The sequence below is a fragment of the Ammospiza nelsoni genome, chromosome W (assembly GCF_027579445.1).
Source record: "Ammospiza nelsoni isolate bAmmNel1 chromosome W, bAmmNel1.pri, whole genome shotgun sequence".
Taxonomy (NCBI): Eukaryota; Metazoa; Chordata; class Aves; order Passeriformes; family Passerellidae; genus Ammospiza; species Ammospiza nelsoni.
Window position 1 is genome coordinate 17,331,644 of NC_080668.1, and position 15,425 is coordinate 17,347,068.

At 41.9% G+C, this 15,425-nt stretch overlaps 1 protein-coding gene across 1 annotated transcript in view; it reads right to left on the reverse strand.

Moving 5' to 3' along the window:
• Nucleotides 1-671: 671 nt before the first annotated feature.
• Nucleotides 672-15,425, reverse strand: part of LOC132086121 (ras GTPase-activating protein 1-like) — a 126,155-nt gene continuing 111,401 nt past the window's right edge. The window contains exons 23-25 of the mRNA XM_059491580.1: nt 14,019-14,096; nt 12,577-12,711; nt 672-4,761 (exon numbers count right to left, since the gene is read on the reverse strand). Coding sequence (XP_059347563.1) covers nt 4,678-4,761; nt 12,577-12,711; nt 14,019-14,096 — 297 coding nt within the window. The 3' untranslated portion in view covers nt 672-4,677. The remainder of the gene's footprint in view (nt 4,762-12,576; nt 12,712-14,018; nt 14,097-15,425) is intronic.

Consider the following 15,425-nt stretch of genomic DNA (forward strand, 5'->3'; position numbering starts at 1 on the left):
GTGGGTTGATCTTGGCTGGCTGCTAGGTGCCTACCAAACAACTCACTTACTCCCCTCTCCTCAGCAGGACAGGGTAAGAAAAGATGAAAAAGCTCATGGGTCGAGATAAGGACAGGAAGGTCACTAACCAATTACCATCATGGGCAAAACAGACTCAGCTTGGGAAATATGACTTTAAATATTGCCAGTAAAAAAAAAAAGAACTAAAACCCCAAAATAAAACCACCTTTCCCCCACCCTCCCCCTTCTTTCCAGGCACAGCTTCACTCTTGCCTCTTCTACCTCCTTGTCATGGTTTAAGCATAGATGGAAATTAAGCCCCACACAGGCCCTGTCCTCCCCTCACTCCCTCAAGAGAGATAAAAGGCAGATTCCGAGTTGAGATAAGAACAATTTACTGGAAACAGCAACGAGATAAGAAAATGAACAGTAACAGCTACAATACTAATAACAACAGTGTATGAAAGGGTGATTACATGCAAAAATGCTCACTGAGTCTGACCCAATGCGGCATGACTGCAACCAGAGCCATCCCACCGCTCCATCTGCCGCTTGTTCTGCTGGAAAAAGGAACAAAATGGAAATGACCCCCTAATGACCCCCTCCCCCCCCCCTTCCCAGAAGTGAGTCCCTTACTTCCACCTCACAACAATGATGTGAATGGTATAGAATAACAACCTAGACACAGCCACACAGCTCTAGGCTCTGCACCCTCTTGGCTGCTACCTCCCACTGGGGAATAGGCTGGGGAGTGAGTAAGAAGTTTGGAGTGGACACTGTAAAGAAATAAAGAAAACTAGTAGCTTAATGTAACTTACTTAGCATTAGTAACTAGATGTGCTGAAGCCTCAGGCTGTGAGCTGTGAATTTACACCAAGATACACTGAACTTTTACCTACTTAAGTAAAAGGAGGCCCCAGAGCCAGTTTGAGCCAGAAGATAAGGAAGCAAGGAAGGCAACTACCCCTGTCAGCATAAGATGCAGCCTTAGAGGTAAGAGAAAAAATGGGTTCACCTAGAGACAATGAAGAGACCCAATGAAGAACAAGACTACCCCATACCATAATATTACTATTGGACTGAACTGTCATGTGAGGGGTGGGAAACTTGCGTTGTAAGGGTATAATTGCCCAAGGATTTCTTTGTTCAAGGTCGCTCTCCTGAGGCACCCAGCTCAAGCTGTATCTCATCACTGTACCAAATAACCTAATTTGCTAGATTCTGCCTGAGACTCTGCTTGGTGAACCCTAGGCTAAAGCCAAAAGGGAAAATGTCCATGTGAGTGTGTGTGTCTGGAGTCAGCACAGGGTACCCATTGGTTCAGTGGAGCCATTCATCATGAACGGACTGTAAAGTCCTAGTGGTTGAAGTCTCAGGTGGTATGAATATAACTCCTTGATTGAGTGTGAGATGAGGCCAATTTCCCTAACAGACACAGATAGGACAGCTGACCTGAACTGGCCAAAGGGATATTCCATTCCATTCCATTCCATTCCATTCCATTCCATTCCATTCCATTCCATTCCATTCCATTCCATTCCATACAATGTCATGGTCAGCAATAGAATTCGAGGGAAAGGATGAGGGCTTCCTTTTTTTTGGGGGGGAGAGGGAGGTAGCTGTTGTTCAGAGACTGGCTGAACATCAGTCTACTTCTGGAAGGTGATGAGTAATTACCTTTGCATCACTTGTTCTGGTTTTCTTTTCTTCATCTTTCTCAAATCCTGAGTTCTCTTGCTTTTGCTCTTCCTATTTTCTCTGTTCCTTCTTTTTTCGTGGGGGTGGGAGTGGGGTGGCATCTGAGCAAATAGCTGTGTGGTGCCTAAGCTGCTGGTGAGGGGTAAACTACGGCATTATTTTCACACACTGTTTTAGGAAATATGTAATGGTGTCAATTTTTAAATATATATAGTGTATTGGTTTTGCACGGTCCAGTTTTTGCTAGCAGGGGGGCTATAGAGAGATGGGTCCTGTGAGAAGCTGCTGGAAGCTTCCACCATGTCCAGTAGAGCCAGTCCCTGATGGCTCTAAAGATGGACATGCTGCTGGACAAAACTGGGACAATTAGAGAGGTTGGTAATGCCTCTGGGATGACATATTTAGGAAGAAAATCAAAACAAAGTACACACAGTTTTTCTTCAAGTCAGAGAAGAGGAGGAGGTAAGAACAGGTGAAGGAAAACAACATGGCAACACCAAGGTCGGTGACAAAAGAGGGGTAGGAGGTGCTCCAGGTGCTGGAGCCGAGATTCCTCTGCAGGCCGTGGTGAAGACCATGGTAAAGCAGGTTGTCCCCCTGCAGCACATGGGGATCCACGGGGGATGCAGAGATCTACCCGCAGCCCGTGGGGGAGGCACCCATGCCAGAGCAGGTGAATGCCTGGAGGAGGCTGTGCTCCAGTGGAAGACCCAGTGGAGAGAGGGGGCCCTTGCTTCCAGGCTGGAGCAGCCTGTCCTTGGAGGACTGCACCCTGGGCAAAGAGAGACCCATGTTGCAGCAGTTCTGGGAGGACTGTTTGCCCGTGGGGGGAATTCATATTGCAGCAGGTGCAGTAGGACTGCTGGTTGTGAGAGTGGACCCATGCCAGAGAAGTTCACAGAGAACTGTCTCCCATAGGAGGGACCCCATGGCCTCACAGGGGAAGGACTCCTCTCCCAGAGCAGCAGAAGAAAATCTCGGTGGTGAACTGCCCAAAACCTGCATGCCCTGTCTCCCTGCGCTGATGGTGGAAAGGAGGGAGGGTCTGGGGAGGAAAACTTGTTTTAAGGGTTTATTTTACTTCTCATTATCCTCCTCTGATTTTGTTAGTAATAAATTCACTTTGCAACCTTAAGTTGAGCCTGTTTTGCCCTTGAATTTTTTTCTCCCAGTCCTTATCTCAGTCATGAACCATTTGTAAATTTTTTTTCCCCTTCTCCACTGCCCATCTATAGCAGAGGATGGTGAGTGAGCGATTCTCATGGGTGCCTTGGGTTGGGCCAATGTCAAACCACAACATATACCTAAATGCAACTTTACCTACAGTCAGTTTTATCAATGCATTTTATATGCAGTAGATAAATAGCTAAACATATCTGCTATCCAAATTTCATTTTTTACAGTGTTCTATTACTTGAACACAAAGTTAGTTTCTATGGAGAATCTATTGGCAGCTTGATTATTTTAAAAATTATTTTTCAAGTTCAAAAATAACATTCATGGAAGCCTTACATTACACACGAGCCAAATAATATATGTTATAAAACGGTGTAATGGATGCATGCATGTCTGATAGAGTGATAATAAATTTACTAAATTCTTATTGTTCACTTTTGTAAGCATTTTAAAAAAGCATTGTGATTTGCTTGAATGGATACACAATCCTTGATGGAAGAATTATTTAGACTGAATCTGTGGCACATTAAGAATAAAGCTGACAAGATCTGTTCTGCATATTCTTTTGACATGATTCCAGCAAGAGAAACAGCATGGTATAAAAAGTATATAGGAAAGATTGTTCTTACCATAACCGTCAAAATCTGAAAATTGTAAATACATGTTTAAGTGGTTGAAAAAGTCAAAATCATAATAATTGTAACCACTCAGAAATTACAGTAAGAAATGTTATGCAGTTACATGTAGCTGTCAAAACAATGCATATCTTTCCTTGTCAGTTGGTAATTCTTTTCCAACAAGACAGAAAAACTTTGGCATTTGCAGGTTGTCCTGGTTTAGGGCAAATTTGGGAGAAAACCTGCAAAGGGGTTCCTCTAGAAAGCAAATTCAAGTGGACTCTCCCCCAAATGGATCAGGAAAAGATTTCCTTGGAGATAAGTGGAAAAAACTGTTTATTTGACAAGCAAAGCATTCACCAGCACAAAAAAAAAAAGAATAATATTAAACAATAAAGCCTCTTGCCGCTCCAAAGAGATGACAAACTCAGGAAATCCCCTTCATGGGCTGTAGCTCGGCTCACTCAGTCTGTTATCAGTTCCTCCAGCGCTGGAAATGCTGTAGCCCAGGCCAAGCCCCAGGGGACCACAGGTGTGAGCTGGTGGTGCTCTTCTGGGTGTTCAGTCCAGAGCAGGTTTAAACAGTTCCAAGAAAAAGAAACACTAGAGTCTAGGGAACTTCTCTGCCTCAGCTAGCTAAAAACTAACTAAAAAGCAAAAGAGAGCTCTGTCCTGGTGTCTGTCCGTCTGTAGACAACACAGTCCAGGAGCAGGAATGTGGAGGAGTGAGTGCAGTTTCTGAAAACAAACTGCATGCTTCTTCTCTCCCCCTCCCCCTTCCCTCTCAGAACCAGTCTTAAAGGTGCAAAACTTATTTCTGGGCTAAACAGACCAATGGGGATACAAGCATCATAAAGTCACCCCAGGACACAGGTGTTCAAAATAATTTTCAAAGTTACTACAGTCACAGCATTTTCTTTGCAAAAGGTAAACTGTACACCAAGGCTCAGAGGCTGTAAAAACTGGTTCCAAGTGGAAAAAAGTGCAAATATCCTGCACAGATAGCTTAAAGAGCTGCTGGTTGAATCATTTGCTAACAGAATCTTTGTTTTCTTTTTTGCATAGTTCACACATCACTGGGAATGTGATAGGGTGTGCGATTTTTGGCAAGAGCAAAAAAAGTGATACCTGTGTAAGTTGCCATGTTAGACATGCTGGATCCATGCAGAATTCAGGTAGAAGGCTGCTACCTGATGTTATTAGACAATGAATATTGATGTTGTTTTTGTTGAAGCAGTTCTGTAATAGCCAACAGCTTCTTAAGAACATGCTGCAGAAAAAAATACAAAAAGAAAACACAAACAACAAAAAACCCCAGTACAACCCTACATTAGCAAGTAGAAAAAAACAACATCCGTCTTGCTTGAGAAGCATCTTCAACATTAACCTACCAGACTTAAAATTAGGTAGTTTAAAATATATTTAAATCCACAGCCCCCACACTCCCTCTCCCCAGCTCCAGTTTCACAGTCACTAAGACATTATTTCAAAAGGCAACTGTAAAACAGCAATATGCAATTTATCTGCAGCCATGGAAACCCATTAAGTCTTGCCAACTTAACCAGAGAGTTTGAAAATGAAACAGTTCTATCTGTTAAAAACAATCTGTAAACCAAAAATCTACTCTCAGGTATTTTTCCAATGTGAAAGTGCAAAACTGGGCCAAGAACATGAAAAAAATTCTGGTGGAAAAAAAAAAAAGTTGATAATACAATTCACTACTGCACAAGCAGAAGCACCCTCTAACTTTCTGAAAACCTGGTCATTAAACTTGAACAAATGCAACTGAACATACAAAACAGGCTGAGAAATAGTATTGCTAATGCACTGTCAGGAGTTCAATAACTTTTTCATTATAGTAGAACTGTGTTCAGCTACAACAGGTTGATGATACACATTAGGGCACTTATAGGTGAAAAAAAAATATTCAAGAGGTTTTTTTTATGGAAACCCATGAGGAGAAATTACTCCTCTGAAGTAGAAATATAAGTGTATTGAGAAAACAGTGTCACATTTATGACCCTTAAGTGCTACAGATGCAGGCCTTGTGAAAGAAATTCCCTCCCTTATCTGTAAGCAATACATATTGAATACTGAAAACTTCTACTATCCTGACTTGCCAGTGTAGCCATCATCTTTGCTTTGTCAAGACTAGAAGTAGCTGTGAATTATGAACTTGAACATGATTGATTTTTTTCCTTTCATATGCCCCTGAAGAAGCAAATTTTAGTAGTTATTAAACTAGATTAGTTTTTAATTGCTATAATGTAGTGTTATCTCATTTTAAATTCCTTGATCTTTCTTCTGCCAAAGCTAATTGAATACAAATATATTTTCACCATTTGTAACATTGCCCTAAGTGTTCCCAGTAATATCCTTATACAAAAAAAAACATTACTGCCAAAAAATACATTATTTGAGTAACATCTGCTGAGATGAAATATAGATTTATCATCTATTTGGGTTTAAATTAAGGCCTTGAAAGACTCCAGATATAGGAAGCTCAGACTTCAAACCATGACAATAATAAGAAATCTGATTACAACCAGTAATTTTGAAGCAATTAAATTAAGAACTATTTTTAAAACTGCCTCTTCAACATGAGTCATTAAATAGTTTGAGCTGATACTGATTAAATGTAAGGAAGACCATCTCTAAACCAAAAGGCTTTCCATAGTACAACTGCCGCTGTCCTCAAATCATTAGCATTAAAAAGGGAACAGAAATTATCTCCTGCACAGCACAGTATACTAGTCAAGCATACCAAAACATGATACTGTGCAATAAGTAGGATTGGCAACTTGAAGTTCATCATAATTAGTAGACCATAGGCAAGTATATTACTTTTTGAAGCAAAGCATGAAGTCATGCAGATTTTTTTCCTCTTAAAAATAAGTTTTCATAAAAGCTGTACACAAGTTAATTATTTGGAACAGAAAATTCATTTATAGCATTTACTAGAGAAGTTTGCCATGATTGTTTACAAACATAATAAATCAGGAAGCAGAAGTGAAGTAGTGCTAGAAAGCTAAGGAAAGTAAATTTAGATGTTTAGTTCTCAATTAGATGAGCTAGATCCTAAATCTAGAGACTGCCAGGAGATGGTAATTTCTTGAGTTTAGGCTTCCTTTCTCTAGAAACTAAAAACTTCACCTGGAAACTAAAGAAAAAAACCTCACAAAAAACCAAAAGAACAAAACCAAAATAAAACCAAACAAATAAAAAAACCCACAACCCCCCCCCCCCCCCCAAAAAAAAAAACCCCAAACCAACCCCAAACTAATGAATTATCTCCTTTCTTGGTGGCTGAGCTTAGGGAGGAAGTTGAAAGACTAGGGAGTATTAGGGAAACTGAAAGGGAAATAGATTGGTGGAGTTCTGCCCTTCCATTCTTGAGGGAGGCCCACCAGGAGTCAGACGACTCCCATTCCTCTCATTGTCAGGCAATAGGAGGACACCTGGTGGATGAAGGGGAGTGGAAATGGGTTATTACCTCAGGGAGGTAATAAAAACTCTTCCTGACCCCCATCACATACCCAGGTGCCACTTCAGAATAGGTATGAGGCCCTGGATCTAGAGGGGCAGCCAGATGACATAGAAGAAAATGATCTGCCCAGTAAGCCTTCCAATTACACTTTGTCTGTCAAACGGATTACTGCCTCTAGCATTAAAAAGAAAAGAAGGGTAGTCATAGTGGGTGACTCCCTTCTGATGGGAACAGAGGGTCCCATATATTGACTGGACCCATCCCACAGGGAGATCTGCTGCCTCCCTGGGGCCAGGGTATGGGATATTACCAAGAGACTCCCTGGGCTGATTCAGCCCTCTGATTATTACCCACTGCTGATACTCCAGACTGGCAGTGATGAGATTGAAAAGAAGAACACCAGGGCAATTAAAAGGGACTTAAGGTCACTGGGTCAAGTGGTTGACAGGGCAGGAGCACAGGTATTCTGCTCAGTCCCTTTGGTGGCAGAGAAAAACAATGAAAAGAATAGGAGAACCCACATTATCAACAAGTGGCTCAAGGGTTGGTGTCATAGGCAGAATTTTGATCATGGGGCCACTTTTATGGCACCTGGTCTGCTGAAACTGGATGGCCACCATCTCTCTGTTAAGGACAGAGGGATTTTAGCTCATGAACTGGCAGAACTCATTGAGAGGGCTTTAAACTAAGTTTGAAGGGGAAAAGGGATGCAGCTGGGCTGTCTAGAAGTAGGCCCAAAGGTGGTAACCTGAGTTAGTGGTGAAATCAGTAGCCCAGCTGAGGTGCATATATACTAATGCATGCAGCATGGGTAACAAACAAGAAGAGCTGGAAGCCATGGCACAACAGCAAAGCTATGAGGTAATCACCATCACGGAAATGTGGCGGGATGATTCACATATCTGGAGCACTGCACTGGATGGCTACAAGCTCTTCAGGAGAGATAGGAAAGGGAGAAGAGGTGGAGGGGTGGCCCTTTATATTAGGGAGGCTTTTGATGCCATGGGTAATGAAACTAGGGATGATGAAGGTGAATGCCTAAGGGTAAGAATTAAGGGGAAGGCCAACAAGGCTGACATCCTAGAGGGAGTGTGTTATCATCCACCCAGCCAGGAAGAAGAGGTGGACAAGTAATTATTTAAGCAGCTGGAGAATGTTTCAGGATCACCAGCCTGTGTTCTTGTAGGTGACTTTTACCTATCAGACATCTGCTGGGAACTTAATACAGCAATAAAGAGGCAGTCCAGGAAGTTCTTAGAGTGTGTGGAGGACAACTTTTTGTCACAGCTGGTGGGTGAGCCCACCAGGGGAGGGATTATGCTAGACCTGTTGTTCACAAATAGAGATGGGCTGGTGGGAGATGTGGTGGTTGGAGGCCACTTGGGGCAAAGTGATGATGAAATTATAGAGTTCTTGATATTTGGTGAAATCAGGAGGAACATCAATAAGACTTTTACATTGGACTTCCAGAGAGAAGACTTTGGCCTATTTAGGAGACTTATTCAGAGAGTTCCTTGGGAAGCAGACCTTAAAAACAAAGGAGTCCAGGAAAGGTGGGTGTGCTTCAAAAGAGAGATCTTGAGGGCACAGGAACAGACTGTCCCTCTGTGCCAAAAGATGAGTCAACGAGGCAAACATCCAGCCTGGATGGGCAATGAGGTTTTGAAGGAACTTAGGAATAAAAAGAGGATGTATCATCTTTGGAAGGAGGGTCAGGTCTCTAAGGAAATATTTAAAGGGGTTGCTAGGGCATGTAGGAAAAAAATTAAGGAGGCCAAAGCTCAGTTCTAACTTTATTTGGCAACCTCTGTAAACGATAATAAAAAATGGTTTTACAAATATATTAATGGCAAAAGGAAGAGTAAGACCAACTTTTGTTCTTTACTGAACGTAGGAGGGGACTTAGTAACTGCAGATGAGGATAAGGCGGAAGTGCTTAATGCCTTCTTTGCCTCAGTCTTTAGTGGGAAGATGCTTGTCCTCAGGACAACTGTCCTCCTAGGTTGGTAGATGTTGTCAGGGAGCAGAATGGTCCCCCTGTTGTAGCAATGTATATGAACAACTTAGGCCTCAGTGTGTACAGCCATACCATCTGTAACTGTTCTTATCAGAATTTTCTCAGGGCACTGTGGAATTCATCAAAGTTACTAAGACATAAATTGTGCTAAAATAAGAACAAAGAAGCTGAGAAACCACATACTAGGATAACAAGAACTAGATAACAGAGGACTGTGAAACACCTGCATGGTAACCAATCATGGACATTGAGAAATGGAGGCAGAGAACGAGGGAACAAGACAAAGGCACTAATCGAGAAGTGTGATCTTAGTAGTTTGTAGAATCTATAAAAGTGTGTGTAATGTAAACAATAAATGGCTTCTGCTTGATCATATTGGTCAGTTGTTCAGGAGTCCTGGCTTTCCTGCAATACCCTGTTATCCAGAAGGAGGTAGTCAGAGAACTGCTGAGCCACTTGGATGTTTATAAATCTATGGGACCAGATGGGATCCATCCAAGGGTGATGAGGGAGCTGGCAGATGAGCTTGTGAAGCTGCTCTCCATCATTTACCAACAGTCCTGGCTCACTGGTGAGGTTCCAGATGACTGGAAGATGGCAATGTGATGCTCATTCATAAAAAGGGTGGTGTCCTGGTTTGAGAGGAAGTGAGTTTTTTGGGATGCTGTGGTGAAACCAATAGGTGCTCAGATTTGAATATTGGCATCTGGTGTGGTCACTGAGGACATGGATACGCCTCTGAGAACACAGGGGGTTAAAAGCAGAGAACCCCCAGGGGGAAACTCTCTCGGGTTCCAGCAGTGAAAGAGGTCAGACCTCCCCTGCCTGGCTGCGGGCTGGGCGGGGGAGGGGAAGCCATGTGGCTGGGTGAAGTAGGGCCTTGGACAGAGAGGGGAGGTAAAGGCCCTTGCAGGATGGAAGGGTGGAGGAACATTGGAGAGTCATCGAGAAGGGACCCCTCGGCCACAGGGGGTGAAATTTGGGACGGACAGGTGTCCCAAAGGTGAAAGACTGTGCTCTTTTTGGAACTGGACAAAGCACCCTTATAAAAGGAAAACCCTAGAAGCAGCTCTGGTCCATGTGCAGTGGTGAGGGCACTGGGCATGGAAGGAAGATGTCACAATGGCAAATGATCTCTGGGTGGTGCCACGTGTGACGCGGAAACACACGAAGTTTCAACTGTGTTTCCAGGGGAAGCCTATGGCACAAGAGGGACTCATCTCTTCTTGATGAACTGAGAACTGATTATCTGAAGGGTGGTGATGGACTGAGAGTTGGTGATCTGAGGGATGATAACGGAATTGAGAATCCAAGGTTTTGTCTTACTGTGGTATATTGGGAATTTGGTGGGGGGAGGAGGAATGTTTGGAAGGTTTTCATCCTGAGTTCTGTGTGTTTCTTTTATATATTGTAAGTTAATAAAGTTTTTTTTCCTTTTATTCCTAAGCTGGAGCCTGCTTTGCTCTATTCCTGGTCCCATCTCACAGTAGACACCAGGGAGAATGTATTTTCATGGGGGCACTGGCATTGTGCCAGTGTCAAACCATGACAGGTGGGAAGGAGTATCCTGGTAATTATAGGCCAGTTAGCCTGACTTCAGTGCCTGGTTAGGTAATGGAACAGTTTATATTGAGTGCCATCATGCAGCACTTAGAGGGTGGCCAGGGTATCAGACCCAGCCAGCATGGGTTTAGAAGGGGTAGGTCGTGTTTGACCAACCTGGTCTCTTTTTATGACCAGGTGACCCGCCTGGTGGATGCGGGAAAGGCTGTGGATGTTGTCTATTTGGACTTCAGCAAGGCCTTTAACACTGTCTCAAACAGCACACTCCTGGAAAAGCTGGCAGCCCACAGCTTGAACAGGAGCATTCTTTGCTGGGTTAAGAACTGGCTGGATGGCCAGGCCCTGAGAGTGGTGGTGAACAGTGCTGCACCCAGCTGGTGGCCAGTCACCAGTGGTGTCCCTAAGGGGTCTGTGATGGGGCCAGTTCTGTTTAATATTTTTATTGATGACATGGATGTGGGTATTGAGTCTTTCATTAGTAAATTTGCAGATGACACTAAGCTGGGGGCGTGTGTCGAGCTGCTGGAAGGTTGGAGGGCTCTGCAGAGAGACCTGGAATGGTTGGATGGATGGGCAGAGTCCAATAAGATGACATTTAATAAGTCCAAGTGCCAAGTCCTGCATTTTGGCCACAGTAATCTCCTGCAACAATATAGGCTGGGGACAGTGTGTCTGGACAGTGCTCAGGTGGAAAGGGACCTGGGGGTACTGGCCAACAGCCAACTGAACATGAGCCAGCAGTGTGCCCTGGTGGCCAAGAAGGCCAATGGCATCCTGGCCTGTATCAGGAATAGTGTGGCCAGCAGGACTAGGGAAGTCATTCTTCCCCTGTACTTGGAACTGGTGAGGCCGCACCTTGAGTACTGTGTCCAGTTCTGGCCCCCTTGGTTTAGGAAGGCTGTTGAGACACTTGAGCACGTCCAGATGAGGGCAACAAGGCTGGTGAGGGGCTTGGAACACAAGCCCTATGAGGAATGACTGAGGGAGCTGGGGTTGTTAAGCCTGGAGAAAAGGAGACTCATAGGTAACCTTTGTCACGGTTGCAGCTGGTCTGTAGCTGCAAAGATAAATTTGGCCATAACAGACCCCCAAACTCAACCAGCCTAGAAGTAAGCAAGTTCCTGGGTAAGTAAAGATAGGATGGATTTGAACTCAAGCAGAGAACCCCAGCCAATCCCATTCAACCCTGAATGCAGACACATCTCTAGCCAGAGAGCTGGGCAGTGCTGAAATCCCAACCAATCAGTTGTCTAAGGCTGGGAATTTTGAACCCCCTCTCTAAGGGGGTGGCCATAATAAATATTTGTTGTTTGTCTCATGATCATCAGTGAGTTCTGTCTTTTCTGTCTCCAACCAATGACCCAACGTAATAGACCTTATTACTCTCTACAACTTCCTGAAAGGTGCTTGTAGTCAGGTGGGGGTTGGTCTCTTTATCCAGGCAGCAACTGACAGAACAAGAGGACACAGTCTCAAGCTGCGCCAAGGGAAATTTAGGTTGAATAATAGGAAAAAGTTTTTTACAGAAAGAGTGGTAAAGTACTGGAATTGTCTTCCCAGGGAGGTGGTGGCATCACCATCCCTAGATGTGTTTAAAAAACAACTGCATGTGGCACTTGGTGCCATGGTTTAGTTGACGTGTAGGGGCATGGGTTGGACTTGATGATCTTTAAGGTCTCTTCTAACCTAGCGATTCTGTGAAAAAAACAAAACACTAAAACAAACAACACAAACCCCCCAAAACCCCTAAAGAGAAAAAACAAAACAAAATATAAAAAACCTAATCAAAAAATCCCCAACCCACTGCTTTAAATCATCTGTGGATTTGTTGTAGAAATACTTAGTTCATATTTTTGAGCTTCTTTACCTTTACAGCTAGCAACTTCCTGGTGAAATGTACATATTTATCACTCATACTGCTGAAGAGAAAAAATTGCAAAGGAACCACGATGTTAAACAATAACTTTAGTTACACATGCTATCTCTATGTGTGATTTTTGTTAATAATTAAAGTTTACCTGCATTACACCTCGCTCATTGCTAAGTGTCCGAAGTTCATCTGAATGAGCCACACACATCTCGTGCAAGGCTGCCAGATAACGAGATAAGTCAGTTCTAGAGTAATCTGTAGTGTCTGGAAGCTCAGGAACATTCTTTAACAAAAATTATGAGAACAGATTTAGAATGGTGAGTAGTCAGGCATAAAAGACATTAAATTACAGTTCCCCACACCCGCCAACAGTTCTTTTGATACTGCGAGCAAGTACCATGTTTTTCTTCACAATTAAGTCTTCCGTCCATGTTATCTAATAAAAATAATTTATTTCCTTCTCTCCACAACCATCTATTTTATGAAGACAATTAAATTATGGTTACACATTTTACATAGAGATCACTGAATATACAGCAATTCCTATTCCTAATAGGAGAGTTTGATGCTGCTATGCTGTCTCTGAGCTGTCTAGAAAGGTACTGAGAAGAAGAGATTCATATCATATCTTCCCCTCAAATGAGGGGGATCCATCCATTAGATGTTTTTTGCTTTATTTGGTTTTTTTTAAATCAGGCAATAACAATAGCAAAAATGGACACCAAAAAAATCCTCAAGCTATCAAGTAATACTAATAAAATAATGTAATTAAACCAGGAGATGAATCAGTTATTTTAAAACCCAACAATTTTCCAAGTCCTCATGCATAATTTACCATTTAAAGAAAAACAAGCGTATCATAATATGCAGAAGTTGCCATTTAACCATAAAAAGGTGACATATAGCAATCTATCTCAATGACACCCTTCAAAACAGTAAATCTTATAGATTATCAAAATGGTCTGAGATGTTTTCTAGGTCACTTTTAAGGGAATCATTCAGGAATAATAAAATAGGCATATTTCTTTCATCTTTTTTCAACAAATTATTGGTTTAAACATAAACATATATACATACATGAGCTCCTAACTCATTATAACTATTATACACAAAATGGTTTCAAAATGAACTGAAACTATTATTTTCTTTTAAACTACAATATCCAGAATTCATGCAGTGAGACATTTTGTTATGTGTAACTAAAATAGAACACAATATTTTTAAAAACTTCAATTTTTTCAATGTCAGGTCAAAATCATATGAGAAATTAAGCATAAGATTTTATTTATTTTAAAATATTTTTCAGAAGGTTGGTATTTTTGTCTGAAAGCCCTAATCCTTGGGGAGAAGCTCAAATAGATCTCATGTCTACAACAGTACTTTGTAACTGGACATTTGATTGGTTTTAATTCTGTGTGACAGGTCAGCAATCTGCAGTTCCTAAACATGCACAAGAAAAATATTTCAGTAACAATCATTCAAAATTGCGAGGAAGCTGATGCATTTTTGAACTAGTTAACAAGGACTATAAAGAATTTTAACTCACAATGTTGCTATACAACTTGAAATTTCTCTTTTTAAACCACTTACCCCAAGTTCATCTAAAAACATGATCATGCGATGTTTGTTGCTCTTGATAAATGGATTTACCCCCTCCATATATGGCTCCTGGTAATTTTTAAAAGTATTTATTAGAACAAATTGATACTGATTAATCAGTCATACCTGAACATATTGCAATCAGAGACAAATGACACTGCAAAACAAATGAGTCATCTTTTTCAAGTGAATTTATAATTACTGGTGTACAACCAATGAAAAGATTACACTTTTTTCTACACCAGATGGATTCTGAAATTGTTGATATATGCATTGTGACATGAAATGTTACATTTCTGAAACAGTGAAAATAGACTTTTTTCATTGCAGCTATAAAATAAAAACTTTCAGAGGTAACAACATCAGCAGCATCAACATCAGGACATAATTGCCCTCCTTTTTGTTCTTTCATTAATGTGTACATTCCAAGTTGTGAGTGTCAGACAAATGGCATTAAAATGGCAGCCTGAAATTTCTTTTATTATATTTAAGTCAACAGATTTTTATTGTTCAACCATGTTGTGACTTGGGAACCAGAACAGGCCAATTGTTGCTGCCATTCTTTTAGTGATGCAATAGAAAGTTTAATAAAAGCTGAGGCTTTTAAAGGAAACTTGTAAAACTAATTTACAAAATTATGTCAAGCAGTATGAGAACAAGTACAAATAAAAGAGGTTTTTCAAAATGCTGTAACAACAGAAAACACCAGTCTAAAGAATAAGTAAAGAAAAAGTGTGTGTGTGTGTGTGTGTGTGTGTGTGTGAGCCTCAGGTTGGTAGTTGTTAACATGTTTCTAAATTAAAATACTCTATATCCAGGCTGGAAGTTCAGTCCTAATTGGTCTCAATTTGAAAGTGTATTACTACAAAATTACAGAATTCACAGAATGACTAGGTTGGAAGAGACATTAAAGATCATTGAGTCCAACCCATGCCCTAACACCTCAACTAAATCATGGCACCGAGTTCCACATCCATTCTTTTCTTAAACACATCTAGGGATGGTGATTCCACCACCTCCCCAGACAGACCATTCCAGAACTTTATCACCCTTTCTGTAAAAAACTTTTTCCTAATATCCAACCTATATTTCCCTTGATGCAGCTTGAGACTGTGTCCTCTTGTTCTGTCAGTTGCTGTCTGGTGAAAGAGACCAACGCCCACCTGACTACAACCACCTTTCAGGAAGTTGTAGAGAGTAATAAGGTCACCTCGGAGTCTCCTCTTCTCCAGGCTTAACAACCCCAGCTCCCTCAGCCATTCCTCATAGGGCTTGTGTTCCAAGCCCCTCACCAACCTAGTTGCCTTCCTCTGGACGTGCTCAAGTGTCTCAACAGCCTTCCTAAACTGAGCAGCCAAGAACTGGACACAGTACTCAAGGTGCGGCCTCACCAGTGCC